Source organism: Rhinoraja longicauda, chromosome 3 (assembly GCF_053455715.1).
Source record: "Rhinoraja longicauda isolate Sanriku21f chromosome 3, sRhiLon1.1, whole genome shotgun sequence".
In the NCBI taxonomy this organism is placed as follows: Eukaryota; Metazoa; Chordata; class Chondrichthyes; order Rajiformes; family Arhynchobatidae; genus Rhinoraja; species Rhinoraja longicauda.
The window spans coordinates 94,403,825-94,425,801 of NC_135955.1; the positions used below are offsets into that span (position 1 = coordinate 94,403,825).

General features: G+C 49.7%; 1 protein-coding gene across 1 annotated transcript in view; it reads right to left on the bottom strand.

Annotated features, from left to right (window-relative positions):
• LOC144592274 (uncharacterized) overlaps positions 1-21,973 on the bottom strand; it is a 65,835-nt gene extending 43,862 nt beyond the window's left edge. Inside the window, exons 1-7 of the mRNA XM_078396803.1 lie at positions 21,885-21,973; positions 20,045-20,158; positions 12,519-12,677; positions 8,483-8,606; positions 7,565-7,768; positions 2,724-3,595; positions 907-1,046 (exon numbers count right to left, since the gene is read on the bottom strand). Of these exons, the coding sequence (XP_078252929.1) occupies positions 907-1,046; positions 2,724-3,595; positions 7,565-7,768; positions 8,483-8,606; positions 12,519-12,677; positions 20,045-20,130 (1,585 nt within the window). The 5' untranslated portion in view covers positions 20,131-20,158; positions 21,885-21,973. The remainder of the gene's footprint in view (positions 1-906; positions 1,047-2,723; positions 3,596-7,564; positions 7,769-8,482; positions 8,607-12,518; positions 12,678-20,044; positions 20,159-21,884) is intronic.
• Positions 21,974-21,977: the final 4 nt, after the last annotated feature.

Here is a 21,977-nt window from a genome sequence, read left to right on the forward strand (position 1 = left end):
CATCTCGGGAGAGAAGGAATGGGTGATGTTTCGGGTCGAGACCCTTCTTCAGACTGGAGAAGGGTCTCGACCCGAAACGTCACCCATTCCTTCTCTCCCGAGATGCTGCCTGTCCCGCTGAGTTACTCCAGCATTTTCTGTCTGCCCTGGATTGTATGATAGAAACATAGAAACATAGAAAATAGGTGCAGGAGGAGGCAATTCGGCCCTTCGAGCCAGCACCGCCATTCATTGTGATCATGGCTGATCGTCCACAATCAATAACCCGTGCCTGACTTCTCCCCGTATCCCTTGATTCCACTAACCCCTAAAGCTCTATCTAACTCTCTCTTAAATCCATCCAGTGATTTGGCCTCCACTGCCCTCTGTGGCAGAGAATTCCACAAATTCACAACTCTCTGGGTGAAAAAGTTCCTTCTCACCTTAGTATTAAATGGCCTCCCCTTTATTCTTAGACTGTGGCCCCTGGTTCTGGACTCGCCCAATATTGGGAAAATTTTCCGGCATCTGGCTTGTCCGGTCCTTTTATAATTTTATACGTCTCTATAAGATCCCCTCTCATCCTTCTAAACTCCAGTGAAAACAAGCCTAGTCTTTTCAATCTTTCCTCATATGACAGTCCCGCCATCCTGGGGATCAATCTCGTGAACCTACGCTGCACTACCTCAATTACAATAGACAATAGACAATAGACAATAGGTGCAGGAGGAGGCCATTCGGCCCTACGAGCCAACACCGCCATTCAATGTGATCATGGCTGATCATTCTCAATCAGTACCCCGTTCCTGCCTTCTCCCCATACCCCCTGACTCCGCTATCCTTAAGAGCTCTATCTAGTTGTCCTTCCTTTGTCCTTTGAGGCCAAGGCTGATCTATCATCTCTCTGAGATCCCCTCTCACTGGTACCTGGAGCCACTGGTTTATCCTCCGTAACGATCTGTTGTAGGCGACCGACCAGTTGTGAAGCCAGCTGTCGTGGATCCTGAAGCAGGACCTTCTTGGACAACTGGATGGCTTCATGCAGGAGGTTCAAGTCACCGACCTTCCTGCTCAGAAAGCACAAAATGGCGTTTAAACCCAAGGGCTTTTTTAAAGGTTTCTTAAAAATCAAAAATATTTATTCAAATATTAAAATAATATATACAATGCAATAAAACGAAAACAGAACCCACCAACATAACACAATATATAGACAATAGACAATAGGTGCAGGAGGAGGCCATTCGGCCCTTTGAGCCAGCACCGCCATTCAATGTGATCAATAGACAATTGGTGCAGGAGGAGGCCATTCGGCCCTTCGAGCCAGCACCGCCATTCAATGTGATCATGGCTGATCATTCTCAATCAGTACCCCGTTCCTGCCTTCTACCCATACTCCCTGACTCCTCTATCATTAAGAGCTCTATCTAGCTCTCTCTTGAAAACATCCAGAGAATTGACCTCCACTGCCTTCTGAAGCAGAGAATTCCACAGATTCACAACTCTCCGAGTGAAAATGTTTTTCCTCATCTCCGTTCTAAATGGCCTACCCCTTATACTTAAACTGTGGCCCCTGGTTCGGGACTCCCCCAACATTGGGAACATGTTTCCTGCCTCTAGCGTGTCCAACCCCTTAATAATCTTATATGTTTCGATAAGATCCCCTCTCATCCTTCTAAATTTCAGTGTATACAAGCCTAGTCGCTCTAGTCTTTCAACATATGACAGTCCCGCCATTCCGGGAATTAACCTAGTAAACCTACGCTGCACGCCCTCAAAAGCAAGAATATCCTTCCTCAAATTTGGAGACCAAAACTGCACACAGTACTCCAGGTGCGGTTTCACTAGGGCCCTGTACAACTGCAGAAGGACCTCTTTGCTCCTATACTCAACTCCTCTTGTTATGAAGGCCAACATTCCATTGGCTTTCTTCACTGCCTGCTGTACCTGCATGCTTTCTTTCAGTGAATGGTGCACTAGGACACCCAGATAGAACAAATGATTAAAAGATATGCAATAAGTGACGATGTTAAATGAAACAGGCCATTGTTAGCCGTTGGCCAGGTGAAAAACAAGTTACAGACAATGAGACTCACAAGACAACTTTGAAACTAGTACAAGACTGAAGTTGGGAAGGGATGGAGAGAGAGTGGAGTATGTTTGACGGATTGGTGGAGAAAGTGATAAAGGCTGGAAGCTAAATGCTAAAGTCAGAGGATAGACACAAAATGCTGGAGTAACTCAGCGGGTCAGGCAGCATCTGTGGAGAGAAGGAATGGGTGACGTTTCAGGTCGAGACCCTTCTTCAGACTGAGAGTCAGGGGAAAGGGAAATGAGAAATATAGACGGCGATGTAGAGCGATGTAGAACAATTGAATGAAAGTTATGCAAAAAAGCAACGATGATAAAAGAAACAGGCCATTGTTAGCCATGGATAGGGTTGCCAACTGTCCCGTATTAGCCGGGACATCCTGTATTTTGGGCTAAATTGATTTGTCCTGTACGGGATCGCCCTTGTCCCGTATTAGGCCCGGGGGGCGCTGTAGGCCCGGACACTGTAGGCCCGGACACTGTAGGCCCAGACACTGTAGGCCCGGACGCTGTAGGCCCGGACACTGTAGACCCGGACACTGTAGGCCCGGACACTCTGGCCCGAACACTATAGGCCCAGGTGAAAAACGAGTTGCAGACAATGAGACACAACAAGACGACACTGAAATATTGGCCGGAGTTTATCAGCCCACCTCTCCATGGTCAACGCTGATCTCAGGTCCTCTTCCACACTGACCACCGACAAAGCCCACACCTTGTGGAGCAGGAACTGGAAATTGAAGAGGCACTGTGTGATCAGGGTGGACACTTGGCCTGCCTTCAGCAGGTGGTGAGGAAGCCCGTTCAGTCTCCGCAGATTGAAGGTGTGGTTGACACCTGGGCCTTCTCCTCTGGCCCAGGCCAGCGGCTGAGCATGGAGGTCCTCCGGGCCACCGGGGCTGGACTTCCCCGAGAAATAGTCGGCCAGGGCCAGGTGCAGAGCTAGCCGGTCGTCGTTGGACGCCAGGTACCTGTCCGCACAGGCTCGCCTCAGCGCCGAGTGGGCCCAGGTGTAGGTGTGGGCGCCGTCACTCCTCCGCTCCACCAGGTGGCCCTGCAGGTCCCTGCGCAGCTTCATCCAGGTGACGGCGGGCACCCTGGGCGCCGAGACACCCTGGAACTGGCGCAGCTCGCGGACGACCGCCCGGTCCAGCGAGAGGAGGTCAGTCAGCTCGGCGAAGGTGGCGCCGTTCCTGGACACGGCGAGGAGCCCGGCCGCCCTCCTCACCAGTGCTTCACCGTGCACCTTCTCCAGTCTGCTGAGCAAGGCCGCGTACAACTGATGGACGCCCAGCGGCAGGTAGATGTCCGACACCGCGGTGCTGGAGCGCCAACCCAGCGACTCTGCGTAGGCGCACTGGAGGTACAGAGGGCTGGGGCAGGCCCTGCAAGCCCCCACCAGTAAAGCCCACTGGTCGGCTGCCAGCCTTCGACCGTCCCTTGCCAACCAGGAGCCCAGTATCCTCTCTGTTTCCACGGGGGTGAGGGGTGGGATATCAAGAACGTGCCCAACGTCCTTGAGAACCTGTTGAAAGAATTGAGACGTTAGTACAACGCGTGCCTGACTGCCTTAGAACGTAGAGCAGTCTGTGGAATTCTCTGCCTCAAGAGAGAGCTGGATAGAGCTCTTAAGGATAGCGGAGTCAGGGGGTATGGGGAGAAGGCAGGAACGGGGTACTGACTGAGAATGATCAGCCATGATCACTTTAAATGGCGGTGCTGGCTCGAAGGGCCGACTCCGCTATCCTTAAGAGCTCCTTAAGAGGATGTAACTAGTAGAGTGGATAAGGGAGAACCAGTCGATGTGTTATATCTGGACTTTCAGAAGGCCTTCGACAAGGTCCCACATAGGAGATTGGTGTACAAACTTAAAGCACATGGTATTGAGGGTTCAGTGTTGAGGTGGATAGAAAATTGGTTGGCGGACAGGAAGCAAAGAGTAGGAATAAACGGGTCCTTTTCGGAATGGCAGGCAGTGACTAGTGGGGTACCGCAAGGCTCAGTGCTGGGACCCCAGTTATTTACAGTGTATATTAATGATTTGGATGAGGGAATTGAATGCAACATCTCTAAGTTTGCGGATGACACGAAGCTGGGTGGCAGTGTTAGCTGCGAGGAGGATGCTAGGAGGCTGCAGAGCGACTTGGATAGATTAGGCGAGTGGGCAAATGCATGGCAGATGCAATATAATGTGGATAAATGTGAGGTTATCCACTTTGGCGGCAAGAACAGGAAAGCAGAGTATTACCTGAATGGTGACCGATTGGGAGAAGGGGAGATGCAACGTGACCTGGGTGTCATGGTGCACCAGTCATTGAAAGCAAGCGTGCAGGTGCAGCAGGCAGTGAAGAAAGCGAATGGTATGTTGGCATTCATAGCAAGAGGATTTGAGTTTAGGAGCAGGGAGGTTCTGCTGCAGTTGTACAGGGCCTTGGTGAGACCGCACCTGGAGTATTGTGTGCAGTTTTGGTCTCCTAACCTGAGGAAAGACGTTCTTGCCTTAGAGGGAGTACTGCCTTAGAGGGAGTACAGAGAAGGTTCACAAGATTGATCCCTGGGATGGCGGGACTTACATATGAGGAAAGACTGGATAGACTGGGCTTGTACTCGTTGGAATTTAGAAGACTGAGGGGGTATCTTATTGAAACTTATAACATTCTTAAGGGGTTGGAGAAGCTAGATGCGGGAAGATTGTTTCCGATGTTGGGGGAGTCCAGAACCAGGGGTCACAGCTTAAGGATAAGGGGGAAGTCTTTTAGGACCGAGATGAGAAAACATTTCTTCACACGGAGAGTGGTGAGTCTGTGGAATTCTCTGCCACAGAAGGTAGTTGAGGCCAGTTCATTGGCTATATTTAAGAGGGAGTTAGATGTGGCCCTTTTTGCTAAAGGGATCAGGGGGTATGGAGAGAAGGCAGGTACAGGCTACTGAGCTGCATGATCAGCCATGATCATATTGAATGGCGGTGCAGGCTCGAAGGGCCGAATGGCCTACTCCTGCACCTATTTTCTATGTTTCTATGTTTCTATCCAGCTCTCTCTTGAATGCATTCAGAGAATTGGCCTCCACTGCCTTCTGAGGCAGAGAATTCCACAGATTCACAACTCTCTGACTGAAAAAGTTTTTCCTCATAGTCACAATCATACTGTATTAGCCAAGTATGTTTTGCAACTTGGATTAAACAAACAGTTTTAAATGGCCTCCCCTTTACAGAAACAGAGATAGAAACATAGAAAATAGGTGCAGGAGTAGGCCATTTGGCCCTTCGAGCCTGCACTGCCATTCAATATGATCATGGCTGATCATCCAGCTCAGATGGGCCACATTGTGCCGAAGGATCTGTTTCTGTACCTCTGAACTCTAAATCTTTTCCCCCTCACCTTTAACCTATGTTCTCTGGTTCTCGATTCTCCTACTTTGGGCAAGGGACTCTGCATCTACCTGATCTATTCCTCTCGTGATTTATTCCAGAACCAGGGGCCACACGGTCTTAGAATAAAGGGGAGGCCATTGAAAACTGAGGTGAGAAGGAACTTTTTCACCCAGAGAGTTGTGAATTTGTGGAATTCTCTGCCACAGAGGGCAGTGGAGGACAATTCATTGGATGAATTTCAAAGAGAGTTAGATAGAGCTAGATGGGAGGAAACCGGAGCACCCGGAGAAAAGCCACGCAGGTCACATGGAGAACGTACAGACAGCACCCGTAGTCAGGATGGAACCCGGGTCTCTGGCGCTGTGAGGCAGCAACTCTACCGCTGCGCCACCGTGCCGTCCTAACCCAGTAGATTAATTGTGCTATGTATCATGATGTTTGGCACAATGAAGTTAACTCTTTTCTTGCTTTTATTGTGCGGCTTCTAACAAACCTTATCATTGATCTCGGCATAGCAGCATGTGTAAGAACCTGCCCCTGTTGCTTGGTGTAAATTGTCCAGTAAATCAATTAGTCAACGTGTCATAAGTCGGCGTGGACCCGTTGGGCCGAAAGGTCTGTTTCTGTACCTCTGAACTCTAAATCTTTCCCCCCTCACCTTTAACCTATGTTCTCTGGTCCTCGATTCCCCTACTCTGGGCAAGAGACTCTGTGCATCTACCCGACCTATTCCTCTCATGATTTTGTGCACCTCCATAAGATCTCCCCCCTCATTCTCCTGCGCTCCATGGAATAGAATCCCAGCCTGCCCCAACCTCTCCCTGTAGCTCACACCCTCGAGTCCTGGCAACATCCTCATGAATCTTCTCTGCACCCTTCACAGACTGCAACTTCTTCCCACTGTTCACAAGTGATAGGAGCTGAATGAGGCCATTCAGCCCATCAAGTCTACTCCGCCATTCAATCATGGCTGATCTATCTCTCCCTCCTAACCCCATTCTCTCCTGCCTTTAGTTTTAGAGATGCAGCGTGGAAACAGGCCCTTCGGCCCACTGGGTCCGTGCCGACCTGCGATCCCCGCACACTAACACTATCCTACACCCACTAGGGACAGTTTTTACATTTAGCAAGCCAATTAACCTACAAACCTGCACGTCTTTGGAGTGTGGGAGGAAACCGAAGATCTCGGAGAAAACCCACGCAGGTCACGGGGAGAACGTACAAACTCCGTACAGACAGCGCCCGTAGTCGGGATGGAACCCGGGTCTCTGGCGCTGCATTCGCTGTAAGGCGGCAACTCTACCGCTGCGCCACTGTGACCGCCCTCAATAATCTTGATTGGGTAGCGTGTAAAACAAAGTTTTTCACTGCACATTTGTTTGGTTTAGTTTAGATTATTGTCATGTGTACCAAGGTACAATGAAAATCTTTTATCATGGTACAAGTGACAATACTAAGTCTAAATAGTATCGGAAAATAACTACAGATGCTGGTACAAATCGAAGGTATTTATTCACAAAATGCTGGAATAACTCAGCAGGTCGGGCAGCATCTCTGGAGAGAAAGAATGGGTGACGTTTCGGGTCGAGACCCTTCTTCTCTGCAGAGATGCTGCCTGACCTGCTGAGTTACTCCAGCATTTTGAGATACCAAGTCTAAACATACACTTACTTTGAAACCAGGTTTTTCCCTTTATCTAGAACTAAGAAACTGCAGATACTGGTTTACACAAAGTGCTGGAGTGACGGGATGGAACCCGGGTCTCCGGCGCTGCATTCGCTGTAAGGCGGCAACTCTACCGCCGCGCCACCGTGACCGCCTTCTCCCCGTAACCCCTGACATAGTCAAGTGTCGTTGCTGAATAGGCGTTGTCGAAGCCGGACATGAGTGTCAAGCAAAGCCAGTGAAGTGGGACACGTGTCAGGCGAAGTTTTCTTTATTCCTCAAACACCGCACAGCTCCCCAAACCCCCGGCCAGTTCACCTCCTCCTGGAACTCCACTCCCACCTGCCCCTCCTCCCCATCCCAAGGTCCGTGACGTCCCCCCCACCCCCCCCGCGCCCACCGAGCCGAGGGTCCGCACCACGCCTGGCTCACCACCAGGGGCCGCCACCTTGTTACCGTTAGTGCAGCTTCGTTCTCCCCGGCGGTCACGGACACGATGATGCGAACGTTCATCGGCAGCTGGCGTGGAAACCAGGAAAGGCTTTGGGCGTCGTAGTCATCGGACAATTCGTCCAAACCATCCAAACTAATCAACAGAGGATGGTCTTCAGTAGCGAGTTCCAGCAGGGAGGTGAACTCATTTAACAGCCCCGAGAACTCCTAGACAAGAGCAGTTACAGGTTCCAGTTTAGTGTATTGCCACGTGTACCGAGGTACAGTGAAAAAGCTTTTGTGCTGCGTGCTAACCAGTCAGTGGAAAGACTGTACATGACTGGACGTCTTTCCCCTCGTGGGAGAGTCTAGGACTAGAGGGCACAGCCTCAGAATTAAAGGACATTCCTTTAGGAAGGAGATGAGGAAGAATTTATTTAGCGTGGAGGGTGGTGAATCTGTGGAATTAATTGCCACAGACGGCTGTGGAGGCCAAGTCAGTGGGTATTTTTAAAGTAGAGATAGATTGTTGATTAGTACGGGTGTCAGGGGTGATGGGGAGAAGGCAGGAGAATGGGGTTAGGAGGGAGAGGTAGATCAGCCGTGATTGAATGGCGGGGTAGACTTGATGGACCGAATGGCCAAATTCTGCTCCTATTACTTATGACCTTACGATTACAATCCAGCCGTCCACAGTACACAGATAAACAATAAAGGGAATATCGATTAGTGCAAGATGAAGTCCAGTAAAGTCCGATCACAGATAGTCCGAGGGTCTCCAATGAGGTAGACGGTCCCACCTGAAACGTCACCCATTCCCTCTCTCCCGAGATGCTGCCTGACCCGCTGAGTTACTCCAGCGTTGTGTGTCTACTTTGGTTATTTTCTGTTGCGCCGTTCGCAACAGGTGGCCACAGACGGCCATCTTTTTCATCATCGTACCTCTGAGAAATGGATCGACTGATTATATATTTTGGCCAATTGGACGCACAAGCCATGCAGAAGCAAACGAATACTTCTGCTCTCTCCGGTCACACCGACAAAGCGAACAATTCGATGCAGCTCTCTGAAATTGAAATGTAAAGGCACTTGAGTTTGGTTTGACTCGATTTAGTTTAGTTTAGAGATACAGCGCGGAAACAGGCCCTTCGGCCCACCGGGTCCGCGCCGACCAGCGATCCCCGCACATTAACACTATCCTACACACACCAGGGACAATTTTTACATTTGTACATTTATACCAAGCCAATTGACCTACAAACCTGCACGTCTGTGGAGCGTGGGAGCAAACTGGAGCACCCGGAGAAAACCCACGCAGGTCGCGGGGAGAACGTGCAAACTCCGTACAGACAGCACCCGTAGTCAGGATCGAACCAGGGACCCTGGCGCTGTGAGGCAGCAACTCTACCGCTGCGCCACCGAGCCGCCCTTGTATGTATATATGGTGTTATCTGATCTTAAAGAAACATCTTAGACTCTATGATTCTAAAACTAAGGATTAGGCTTAAGGTGAGTGGGGAGAGATTTAAGACGGGCCTCATGGGCCACGTTTTCACTCAGAGGGTAGTCCGTATCTGGAATGAGCTGCAAGAGGAAGCTTTAGTTTTAGATAGACAATAGACAATTGGTGCAGGAGGAGGCCATTCAGCCCTTCGAGCCAGCACCACCATTCAATGTGATCATGGCTGATCATTCTCAATCAGTACCCCGTTCCTGCCTACTCCCCATACCCCCTTTAGATTTAGATTTAGAGATACAGCATGGGAACAGTCCCTTCGGCCCATCGAGTCCGCGCCGACCAGCGATACCCCCCTCCTCCCCTGCACTAACACTATTCACTACACACACTAGAGAAAATTTACAATTAAGAAGCCAATTAACCTACAAACCTGCCCATCTTTGGAGTGCGCGAGAAAACTGGAGCACCCATTGAAAACATGATTACACAAAGGCACAAGGAACTGCAGATGCTGGAATCTTGAGCAAGCACAAAGTGCTGTAGTAACTCAGTGGGTCGGGCAACGTCTCTGGGGGGAATGGACAGGTGCCGTTATGGTTTGGGATCCTTCTTCAGATATAAAATCACCTGAAAATGCGCTAGAATTTGCTCCAAGCATAAATTCATAAGTCTGAGGAACAGAATTGGGCCATTCGGCCCATCGAGTCTACTCCGCCATTCGATCGTGGCTGATCTATCTCTCCCTCTCAACCCCATTCTCCTCCCTTCTCCCCACAACCTGACACCCGCACGTAGGGTCGCCAACTGTCCCGTATTAGCCGGGACGTCCCGTATTTTGGGCTAAATTAGTTTGCCCCGTACGGGACCGCCCTTGTCCCGTATTAGAAGGGTCGCCAACTTCTTCGCTCCCAAATACGGGACAAAGGGTGACGTCGCCGCCCCGCGCCCCACGTGACCTCACCCAGCCAGCGGCCACGTGCTCCCGCTCCACCAATGGCGGTCACCATTGGTGGAGCGGGAGCACGTGGCCGCTGGCTGGGTGAGGTCACGTGGGGCGCGGGGCGGCAGCCTCGCCCTTTGTCCCATAGTTGGCAACCCTGCCTGTACTAATCAAGAATCTGCCAATCCCTGCTTTAATACCCAATGACTTGTCCTCCACTGTCGTCTTTCTATCTTAGAAACATAGAAACATAGAAAATAGGTGCAGGAGTAGGCCATTCGGCCCTTCGAGCCTGCACCGCCATTCAATATGATCATGGCTGATCATCCAACTCAGTATCCCGTACCTGCCTTCTCTCCATACCCCCTGATCCCTTTAGCCACAAGGGCCACATCTAACTCCCTCTTAAATATAGCCAATGAACTGGCCTCAACTACCTTCTGTGGCAGAGAATTCCACAGATTCACCACTCTCTGTGTGAAAAAAACTTTCTCATCTCGGTCCTAAAAGACTTCCCCCTTATCCTTAAACTGTGACCCCTTGTTCTGGACTTCCCCAACATCGGGAACTATCTTCCTACATCTAGCCTGTCCAACCTCTTAAGAATTTTGTAAGTTTCTATAAGATCCCCCCTCAATCTTCTAAATTCCAGCGAGTACAAGCCGAAAAACAATCTTCCTGCATCTAGCCTAAGGTTTTATCGGTCAATTTTAGTTGGTTTATTCAAGCATGTCAATATTGACGTGTATTTAGGCATTTGCAAGGCCAATGTCAACGAGACCATTTGATTGCGCTAGATGCAGTACACGTTTTCATTAAACATTATTTGTAACCATGGACACAAAAATCCCTGAAGATAATTACTCCTCAGGCAACGCAGTCAATTAATCATTTATACTGTATTATGTCAATGCCCATTATCCTAGGCAAGGTTACAGTTACATAGGGTTCATAATCTAGTTGGCAAACAAATTCGTTGATCAATGTCTAATTGTTTTAGTGCTTGATACCCCTTTATTTTAGTTTTAGTCCTTGCTATTCTTGCTATTGAGGGCGTGCAGCGTAGGTTCACTAGGTTAATTCCCGGAATGGCGGGACTGTCGTATGTTGAAAGACTGGAGCGACTAGGCTTGTATACACTGGAATTTAGAAGGATGAGAGGAGATCTTATCGAAACGTATAGGATTATTAAGGGGTTGGACACGTTAGAGGCAGGAAACATGTTCCCAATGTTGGGGGAGTCCAGAACCAGGGGCCACAGTTTAAGAATAAGGGGTAGGCCATTTTGAACGGAGATGAGGAAAATCTTTTTCAGCCAGAAAGTTGTGAATCTGTGGAATTCTCTGCCTCAGAAGGCAGTGGAGGCCAATTCTCTGAATGCATTCAAGAGAGAGCTAGATAGAGCTCTTAAGGATAGCGGAGTCAGGGGGTATGGGGAGAAGGCAGGAACGGGGTACTGATTGAGAATAATCAGCCATGATGACATTGAATGGTGGTGCTGGCTCGAAGGGCCGAATGGCCTCCTCCTGCACCTATTGTCTATTGTCTATAGTTTAGTTTAGTCTAGAAATACAGCGTGGAAATAAGCCCTTCGGCCCATTGAGACCACACCGACCAGCGATCACCCCGCCGTACACTAACACCATCCGATACAATTTACATTTGCGCCAAGCCAATGAACCTACAAACCTGGTAGACACAAAATGTTGGAGTAACTCAGCGGGTCAGGCAGCATCTTAGGAGAGAAGGAATGGGTGACGTTTCGGGTCGAGACCCTTCTTCAGACGAAGGGTTCGATTTAAACCAGCATCTGCAGTTATTTTCCTACACAACCTACAAGCCTGTACGCCTTTGGAGTGCGGGAGGAAACCAAAGATGTCGGAGAAAACCCACGCAGTCACGGGGAGAACGTACAAACTCCGTACAGACGGCGCCCGTAGTCGGGATTGAACCCGGGTCTCTGGCGTTGTGAGGCAGCGACTCTACCGCTGCGCCACAGTGACCGCCCTCTGGTGGAAAGGAGTTGCAAGATGGAAAGGGTGCAGAGGAAATTAAAGAGGACTCGAGGGTGTGAGCTAAAGGGAGAGGTTGAGCAAGCTGGGACTCTATTCCTTGGAGTGCAGGAGGATGAGGGGTGATCTTATAGAAGTGTATAAAATCATGAGGGGAATAGATCGGGTAGATGCACAGAGTCTCTTGCCCAGAGTAGAGGAATCGAGGACCAGAGGACATAGGTTTAAAGTGAAGGGGTAAAGGTTTAGAGTTCAGAGATACGGCAAACAGGCCCTGTGGCCCAGCAAGTCCGTGCCAACCAGTGATCGCCACACATTAACACCAGGGATAATTTACATTTATACCAAACCAATTAACCTACAAACCTGCACGTCTTTAGAGTGTGGGAGGAAATTAGAGCACCCGGAGAAAACCCAGTGGTCACGGGGAGAACGTACACACTCCGTGCAGACAGCGCCCGAGTCAGGATGGAACCCGGGTCTCTAGCGCTGTGAGGCAGCAACTCTACCGCTGCGCCACCGTGACCGCCCCAAAAGAACGCTACAAATTGAGGGCGGGGCACTTACCCTGAGATCCATTCAGAGGCCAGGATGGACGCTTTGGCCACAAGAGAACTCTTTCCGCACCCTGCGTCCCCAAGCAGCACAACCACTCTCTGTTTCGACTGTTGCAAACATTCCTTCAGGCTGAGCAGAAAACTCTCTCTCCCCATCAACAGCGAAGATCTGTGAACAGAGTGACACCAACAATCAATAGACAGTAGACAATAGGTGCAGGAGGAGGCCATTCGGCCCTTCGAGCCAGCACCACCATTCAATGTGATCATTCTCAATCAGTACCCCGTTCCTGCCTTCTCCCCATACCCCTGACTCCGCTATCCTTCAGAGCTCTATCTAGCTCTCTATTGAATGCATTCAGAGAATTGGCCTCCACTGCCTTCTGAGGCAGAGAATTCCACAGATTCACAACTCTCTGACTGAAAAAGTTTTTCCTCATCTTCGTTCTAAATGGCCTACCTCTTATTCTTAAACTGTGGCCCCTTGTTCTGGACTCCACCAACACTGGGAACATGTTTCCTGCCTCTAACGTGTCCAACCCCTTAATAATCTTATACGTTTCGATAAGATCCCCTCTCATCCTTCTAAATTCCAGTGTATACAAGCCTAGTCGCTGCAGTCTTTCAACGTATGACAGTCCCGCCATTCCGGGAATTAACCTAGTAAACCTACGCTGCACGCCCTCAATAGCAAGAATATCCTTCCTCAAATTTGGAGACCAAAACTGCACAATGCCCACGACAATGACCACGACAATGACCACGACAATGACCACGACAATGACCACGACAATGACCACGACAATGCCCACGACAATGCCCACGACAATGCCCACGACAATGACCACGACAATGACCACGACAATGACCACGACAATGACCACGACAATGACCACGACAATGACCACGACAATGACCACGACAATGACCACGACAATGACCACGACAATGACCACGACAATGACCACGACAATGACCACGACAATGATCACGACAATGACCACGACAATGACCACGACAATGACCACGACAATGACCACGACAATGACCACAACAATGCCGAGTCAGGTCGAGATCACAGCGTCTTCGGAAACATCGCGAAATTCCCACGCTGTCAATGCTTCTCCGGCGTCCTAATTTTCGCTGGAATCACTGACAAGTCGGTAAGTACTTGAGAGTTTTGAAATATAACATCTTGTATGGGTTACTTAAAAACCAAGCTTCACTGTAACAACGAATAAACTGGATTTACTTCCAGTTTACGAATAGCTGTATTAAATAAAAAAAATTAAGTGGTTAAGTGGATTTTTGTGAAAAGTGTGTGGGCATTCTTTGAAAATGTATGGGAGATGCATATCTGGTTTCTGGGTTGCATATCTGGGTTGGGAGCCCACTTTAAATGTAATCGCTGATGGCCGTAAACATCGCAAAAATCCCCACGCTTACCTGACCGTCAAACTGTCGCCTCCAATCTACCTGTCAAATGTCCTGACGGTAAATAAATTGGTTAAACACAAGTATTTTATAGTATTTTGAAATTACTTTACTTATTTTAATATTACGTGCTTCTAAATTCATCTAAGAGAACCTAGCAAACCTGGGGACAGCGTGCGACAGACAGCGCCCGCAATAAGCTACGATACCTGGCGACAAGCCAGCTGTCGCCCAGAAATTTCACTCCGGTTGATTTCTCAGCGACGCGCTGAGATCAGCTACAATTCTTGGAAGACTCCTCACGATCACGCCCGCGACACCCCGGCGAACTGTTGGCGACAGCCTAGTCACCGGCAGATGCCTTAACATCGCCTAAAGTGGGACACTCGCTCTTGAAAGCATCCAAGAAATTGGCCTCCACTGCCTTCTGAGATCCTTGATTAGTGCGGGTGTCAGGGGTTATGGGGAGAAGGCGGGAGAATGGGGTTGAGAGGGAGAGATAGATCAGCCATGATTGCATGGCGGAGTAGACTTGATGGGCCGAATGGCCGAATTCTTAGAACTTATCAACTTATGAACTTTACATGATTACAATATGGATAAACGGGAATAACTTTTCGTGCAAGATAAACTCCAGTAATGTCCGATTAAAGACATTACTCAGTCTGAAGAAGGGTCTCGACCCGAAACGTCACCCATTCCTTCTCTCCTGAGATGCTGCCTGACCTGCTGAGTTACTCCAGCATTTTGTGAAATAAATACCTTCGATTTGTACCAGCATCTGCAGTTATTTTCTTACACTACAAAGATAGTTCGAAGGTCTCCAATGAGGCAGATGGGAGGTCAGGACCCCTCTCTGGTTGGTGAGAGGACGGTTAAGTTGCCTGATAACAGCCGTGAAGAAACTGTTCGTGAATCTAGAATCTGGAATCTGTGACCGCGTGGGTTTTCTCTGGGTGCTCCGGTTTCCTCCCACATCCCACAGACTTGCGGGATGTAGGTTAATCGGCCCTTTGTAAACTGCCCCTGGTGTGTGGGGAGTGGATGAGAGAGTGGGATAACATGGAACTAGTGTGAATGGGTTATCGCTGGTCGGCACGGACTTGTTGGGCTGAAGGGCCTGCTTCCAGGCTGTGTCTCTAACTTTTCAATATAGAGGGCTCTACTTCCTACAATTGTTCTCATTTATCAAACAATAAATTCGCACTATGGTTTGCAATGATCTTAAAATAAACAGCAACGCAAAATGTGTATCCTTGGTACAATTAAATAGTAAAGCAAAATTATGTTTGAAATTAAGTTTTTCACTCATGGAAGAGCAACACTTATTAATATCTTTTAAATAATTGATTGTAATATGATATGAGTCAGAAGATGGGTCTCGACCCGAAACGTCACCCATTCCTTCTCTCCAGAGATGCTGCCTGTCCCGATGAGTTACTCCAGCATGTTGTGTCTGACTTTCATTGTAATGTCATAATAGTCATCAACTGGGCGATCACGGTGGCGCGGCGGTAGAGTTGCTGCCTTACAGGGAATGCAGCACCAGAGACTCAGGTTCGATCCTGACGACGGGCGCCGTCTGTACGGAGTTTGTACGTTTTCTCTGTGACCTGCGTGGGGTTTCTCCGAGATCTTCGGTTTCCTCCCACACTCCAAAGACGTGCAGGTTTGTAGGTTAATTTTCTTGGTAAATGTAAAGATTGTCCCTATTGGGTGTAGGATAGTGTTAATGTGCGGGGATCGCTGGTCGGCGCGGACCCGGTGGGCCGAAAGGGCCCGTTTCCGAGCTGTATCTTTAAACAAATGAACTTATGAACTTATGGGCCTGTTCCTGTGCTGTAGTGTTTAGTTTAGTTTAGAGATACAGCGCGGAAACAGGTCCTTCGGCCCACCGAGTCCACGCCGACCATCGATCGCCCCGCACACTAACACTATCCCACACACACTAGGGACAATTTTACATTTACACCAAGCCAATTAACTTACAAACCTGCACGTCTTTGGCGTGTGGGAGGAAACCGGAGCACCCGGAGAAAACCCACGCGGTCACGGGGAGAACGTACAAACTCCGTACAGACAGCACCCGTAGTCAGGATAGAACTCAGGTCTCCGGCGCTGTGAGGCAGCAACTCTACCGCTGCGCCACCGTGCTGTTCTATGTCCGATATTGTTTGCAAACATTTCCTGGTGGAATTCAGACGATATCATTAATTAGGAGGGATCAGCTTCTGTGTCTGATGTTACCTGAGACTTATATGAGGGGAAATCAAGACCATGCTTGGTTACTTAAGTCTTAATCTTATTTAAGAGGTTGTGATTTTTTTCAAAGTTCTGTTTAAGCTTTTGTTAAGCTGCTTAAGTATTTCAGGGGACATTAGTTTACTTTAGTTCATTATTGACATGTGTACCAAGTAACAGTGAAGAGCGCTATTGCTTAGAGATACAGCGCGGAAACAGGCCCTTTCGGCCCACCGTGTCCGCGCCGACCAGCGATCCCCGCACACTAACACCATCCTACACCCACTAGGGACAATTTTTTTTACATTTGCCAATCCAATTAACCTACAAACCTGCAGGTCTTTGGAGTGTGGGAGGAAACCGAAGATCTCGGAGAAAACCCACGCAGGTCACGGGGAGAACGTACAAACTCCGTACAGACAGCACCCGTCGTCAGGATCGAACCTGAGTCTCCGGCGCTGCATTCACTGTAAGGCAGCAACTCTACAGAGGCCTTACCTTTGTTCCCCTCCGCCCCCACATCAACGAGTTCCACGTCCGCCATGACGTGGAGCTCTTCTTCCGCCGCCTCCGCCTCCGAGCCTTTTACTATGGGAAGGAGTCCTCACCCCCCAGTGATGACCCCTTCTCCCGTCTCCAATGGACCCCCTCCTCTTGGACCCCCCCCCCGTTTGGCCAACTACCCTCACTAGAACTTTTTATCTCCAACTGCCGGCGTGACATTAACCGCCTCAAATTCTCTGCTCCCCTGACGAACTCCAACCTCTCCCCTCCTGAACGTGCAGCCCTCCACTCACTCCGCAACAACCCGGACTCAATCATTAAACCCGCTGACAAGAGAGGGGCTGTGGTAGTCTGGCGTGCTGACCTCTACCGGACCGAGGCCAGACGACAACTCTCAGACACCTCTTCCTACCTATCCCTGGACCATGACCCCACCGATAAACACCAGACCTTTATCAGCAGCACCATCACTGACCTCATCATCTCCGGCGATCTACCCCCCAGTGCCTCCAATCTCATAGTTCCCCAGCCCCGCACGGCCCGATTCTACCTCCTACCCAAAATCCACAAACAGAACTGTCCCGGCAGACCCATTGTCTCTGCCTGCTCATGCCCCACCGAACTTATCTCTACCTACCTTGACTCCATCCTATCCCCCCTGGTTAAATCCCTCCCCACCTACGTCCAAGACACCTCACACGCTCTCCATCTCCTCGATAACTTCCGGTTCCCAGGCCCCCACTCCCTCATCTTCACCATGGATGTCCAGTCACTCTACACTTCCATCCCCCACAAGGATGGTCTCGAAGAAGCCCTCCGTTTCTTCCTCGACCGTAGAACCAGCCAATCCCCATCGACCAACACTCCTCCGCCTAGCAGAGCTGGTTCTTACCCTCAACAACTCCTCCCACTTCCTCCAAACCAGAGGCGTAGCTATGGGCACTCGCATGGGCCCTAGCTACGCCTGTCTCTTTGTCGGGTACGTCGAACAATCCCTGTTCCAGACGTACACTAGCCCCATCCCCGAACTCTACCTCCGCTACATCGACGACTGCACTGGTGCTACCTCTTGCACCCATGCAGAACTCACTGACTTCATACACTTCACCTCCAATTTCCATCCTGCCCTTAAATATACCTGGACTATCTCTGACATCTCCCTCCCGTTTCTGGACCTCACCATCTCCATCACAGGAGACAGACTAGTGACGGACATTTACTATAAACCCACTGACTCGCACAGCTATCTGGACTACACTTCTTCACACCCGGTCCCCTGCAAAAAGTCTATCCCCTACTCCCAATTCCTCCGTCTACGCCGCATCTGCGCCCGGGATGAGGTGTTTCACACTAGGGCATCAGAGATGTCCTCGTTCTTCAGAAAACGGGGCTTCCCACCACTGGCCATATCTTCCCATCCCCTCCCCTTTCTGCGTTCCGCAGAGACCGTTCCCTCCGTAACTCCCTGGTCCACTCGTCCCTTCCTACCCAAACCACCCCAACCCCGGGCACTTTCCCCTGCAACCGCACGAGATTAAACACCTGTCCCTTTACCTCCCCCCTCAACTCCATCCAAGGACCCAAACAGTCTTTCCAGGTGAGACAGAGGTTCACCTGCACCTCCTCCAACCTCATCTATTGCATCCGCTGCTCTAGATGTCAACTTATTTACATCGGCGAAACCAAGCGCAGGCTCGGCGATCGCTTCGCTGAACACCTGCGCTCGGTCCGCATTAACAAAACTGATCTCCCGGTGGCCGAGCACTTTAACTCCCCCTCCCATTCCCAGTCTGACCTTTCTGTCATGGGCCTCCTCCAGTGCCATAGTGAGGCCCACCGGAAATTGGAGGAACAGCACCTCATATTTCGCCTGGGCAGTTTGCAGCCCAGTGGTATGAACATCGACTTCTCCAACTTTAGATAGTTCCTCTGTCCCTCTCTTCCCCTCCTCCTTCCCAGATCTCCCTCTATCTTCCTGTCTCCACCTATATCCTTCCATTGTCCCGCCCCCCCGACATCAGTCTGAAGAAGGGTCTCGACCCGAAACGTCACCCATTCCTTCTCTCCCGAGATGCTGCCTGACCCGCTGAGTTACTCCAGCATTTTGTGAATAAATCGATTTGTACCAGCATCTGCAGTTATTTTCTTATAAGGCAGCAACTCTACCGCTGCGCCACCGTATATGTCCTTTAAACCTTTATATCTCCTTTAAACTTTTCCCATCACACCTTAAAACTATGCCTTCTGGTTTACTTTACTTTAGAGATATAGCGCGGAAACTGGCCTGTTTCCACACTGTGTCACTCTATGACTCTAAGCCCTTCGGCCCACCGAGTCTGTGATCACCCCGTACACTAGCACTATCCTACACACACCAGGGACAATTTACAATGTTACTGAAGCCAATTAACCCACAAACCTGCACGTCTTTGGAGTTGTAACCGGAGCACCCGGAGAAAGCCCTGTCTTTGATATTTCTGTCGTGTGACCAAGGTTCTGACTGTCTACCCTATCCGAACCTCGTATAGTGTTATGTATTTCTATCAGGTCTCCCTTCAACATCAGGCATTCCAGAGAAAACTACGCAGGTCTGTCCAACCTCTCCCTGTAGCTAAGACTTCGTAATCCAGGCAGCGTTCTGGTAAACAAACACATCAGGTGCCAATTGCAAGTGAGTGTAGCTTTGAATAAAATCCTTGTGTTGTTTAGTTTAGTTTAGTTTAGAGATACAGCGCGGAAACAGGCCCTTCCGGCCCACCGGGTCCGCACCGACCAGCGATCCCCGCACACTGACACTATCCTACACCCACTAGGGACAATTTAAAAAAAACGTTTACCAAGCCAATTAACCTACAAACCTGCACGTCTTTGGAGTGTGGGAGGAAACCGAAGATCTCGGAGAAAACCCACGCAGGTCACGGGGGGAGAACATACAAACTCCGCACAGACAGCGCCCGTAGTCGGGATGGAACCCGGGTCTCCGGCGCTGCATTCGCTGCAAGGCAGCAACTCTACCGCTGCGCCACCGTGACCGCTCCTTTACGTTAGTGTGAATGGATTAGCTCGTGACACAGTCAACCTCAAGTATATTTTCCATAAAGTTCAACTTGGCTCAGGCTATATTGTTACGCAAACAACGGCAGAGAGTTGTGCATTGTAGCCCAGTCCATCGCACAGACCGGCCTCCTTCACACCCCCCCCCCATTTGAATTAAACTGTGGCCCCTGGTTCTGGACTCCCCCAACATTGGGAACATGTTTCCTGCCTCTAACGTGTCCAACTCCTTAAGAATTTTACGTGTTTCTATGAGATCCCCTCTCATCCATCTTGGTTGCGGCCGTGATCTGTGATACTCACAGTGTGTGGCAATGGTCCACGTGCTCCAGAACCTCCTCCTCGACCCAGCTCTTCACCGCGTGCCGGCTGTTCGCTTTCTCCGTCATTCTCTCAGCGCCATCCGAACCAACGATCCTTTTGGGGAAATGTTCAAGGTTGAAGAGTTACACTTTAGAGATACAGAGCAGAAACAAGTCCCCTTCGGCCCACCCAGTCACGCCGACCACTGATCGCCAGAACCAGGGACCACAGTTTAAGAATAAGGGGTAGGCCATTTAGAATGGAGATGAGGAAAAAAAATTCAGTCAGAGAGTTGCAAATTTGTGGAATTCCCTGCCTCAGAAGGCAGTAGAGGCCAATTCTCTGAATGCATTCAAGAGAGAGCTAGATAGAGCTCTTAAGGATAGCATAGTCAGGGGGTATGGGGAGAAGGCAGGAACGGGGTACTGATTGAGAATGATCAGCCATGATCACATTGAATGGCGGTGCTGGCTCGAAGAGCCGAATGGCCTCCTCCTGCACCTATTGTCTATTGTCTTTGGAGTGTGGGAGGAAACCGGAGCACCCAAAGAAAACCCACGCAGGTCACAGGGAAGAACGTACAAACTCCATACGGCCAGCACCCGTGGTCAAGATGGAACCCGGGTCTCCGGCGCTGTGAGGCAGCAACTCTACCGCTGCGCCACCGTGCCACTTTCACAGGGGAGAACACTCGGACGCGCTTGTGAGGGCTTTGTCCCTTCCACTCCAAGCGACTGATCAAACGTGTCGAGGATCACCAAGTCAAAGGACATTTTCGTTTTAAGGTGATTTTCACCATTAAACAGTGTAGGAAAGAACTGCAGATGCTGGTTTAAATCGAAGGTAGACACAAAAATGCTGGAGTAACTCAGCGGGTCAGGCAGCATCTCTGGAGAGAAGGAATGGGTGACTTTTCATGACCCGAAACGTCACCCATTCCTTCTCTCCAGAGATGCTGCCTGACCCGCTGAGTTACTCCACCATTTTGTGTCTACCTTCACCATTAAACAACTGGGGCTAAGTGACAATTTTTGATCTTAAATGCCGACGTTATAATTTAACTTGGTTCTGTTCCTAACATTCACACTTTATAACAGGGCTTCACCATAGCAATTGTTACCTGGTTACCATTAGTAAAATGCCCCTGGCCTTTCGTCTATGTAATTACAGCCACATTTACACTGTCATGTACAATGGAGTAGGTTTGAATCAAAAGCAAACCTTGCGTAAACAACGAATCTTAATATTGATTACTCTCACTTTCTAACCCTTGCATCCCCTCTCTCTCTCTCCGCCCCTCCCTCAGCCAAGTCACTGTACCAGTTTCAAAGTCGTCTTGTTGAGTCTCATTGTCTGTAACTCATTTTCACCTAGCCCACAGCTAACAAAGGCCTGTTTCCTTTATCATCGTTTCTTCTTTGCATATCTTTCATTCGTTTGTTCTATATCTCTCTACATCAGCGTCTATATCCCTCGTTTCCCTCTCCCCTGACTCTCAGTCTGAAGAAGGGCCTCGACCTGAAACGTCACCTATTCCTTCTCCCCAGAGATGCTGCCTGACCCGCTGAGTTACTCCAGCACTCTGTGAAACGTCACCTATCCATGTTCTCCAGAGATGCTGCCTGACCTGCTGAGTTACTCCAGCACTCTGTGAAACGTCACCTATCCATGTTCTCCAGAGATGCTGCCTGACCTGCTGAGTTACTCCAGCACTCTGTGAAACGTCACCTATCCATGTTCTCCAGAGATGCTGCCTGACCCACTGAGTTACTCCAGCACGTTAGGGTTTTTTTTGAAGATTTTAATTTCTGTTACATGAGAGTGAGGGAGGGCCACTGACCTGTTAAAACTGGAGATGAAGGTCTTTCGAAAATCATTACACAGATGTTCGGTGTAGAAAAAGTGGGACCTGTTGAGGTGTGGACTGATTCCA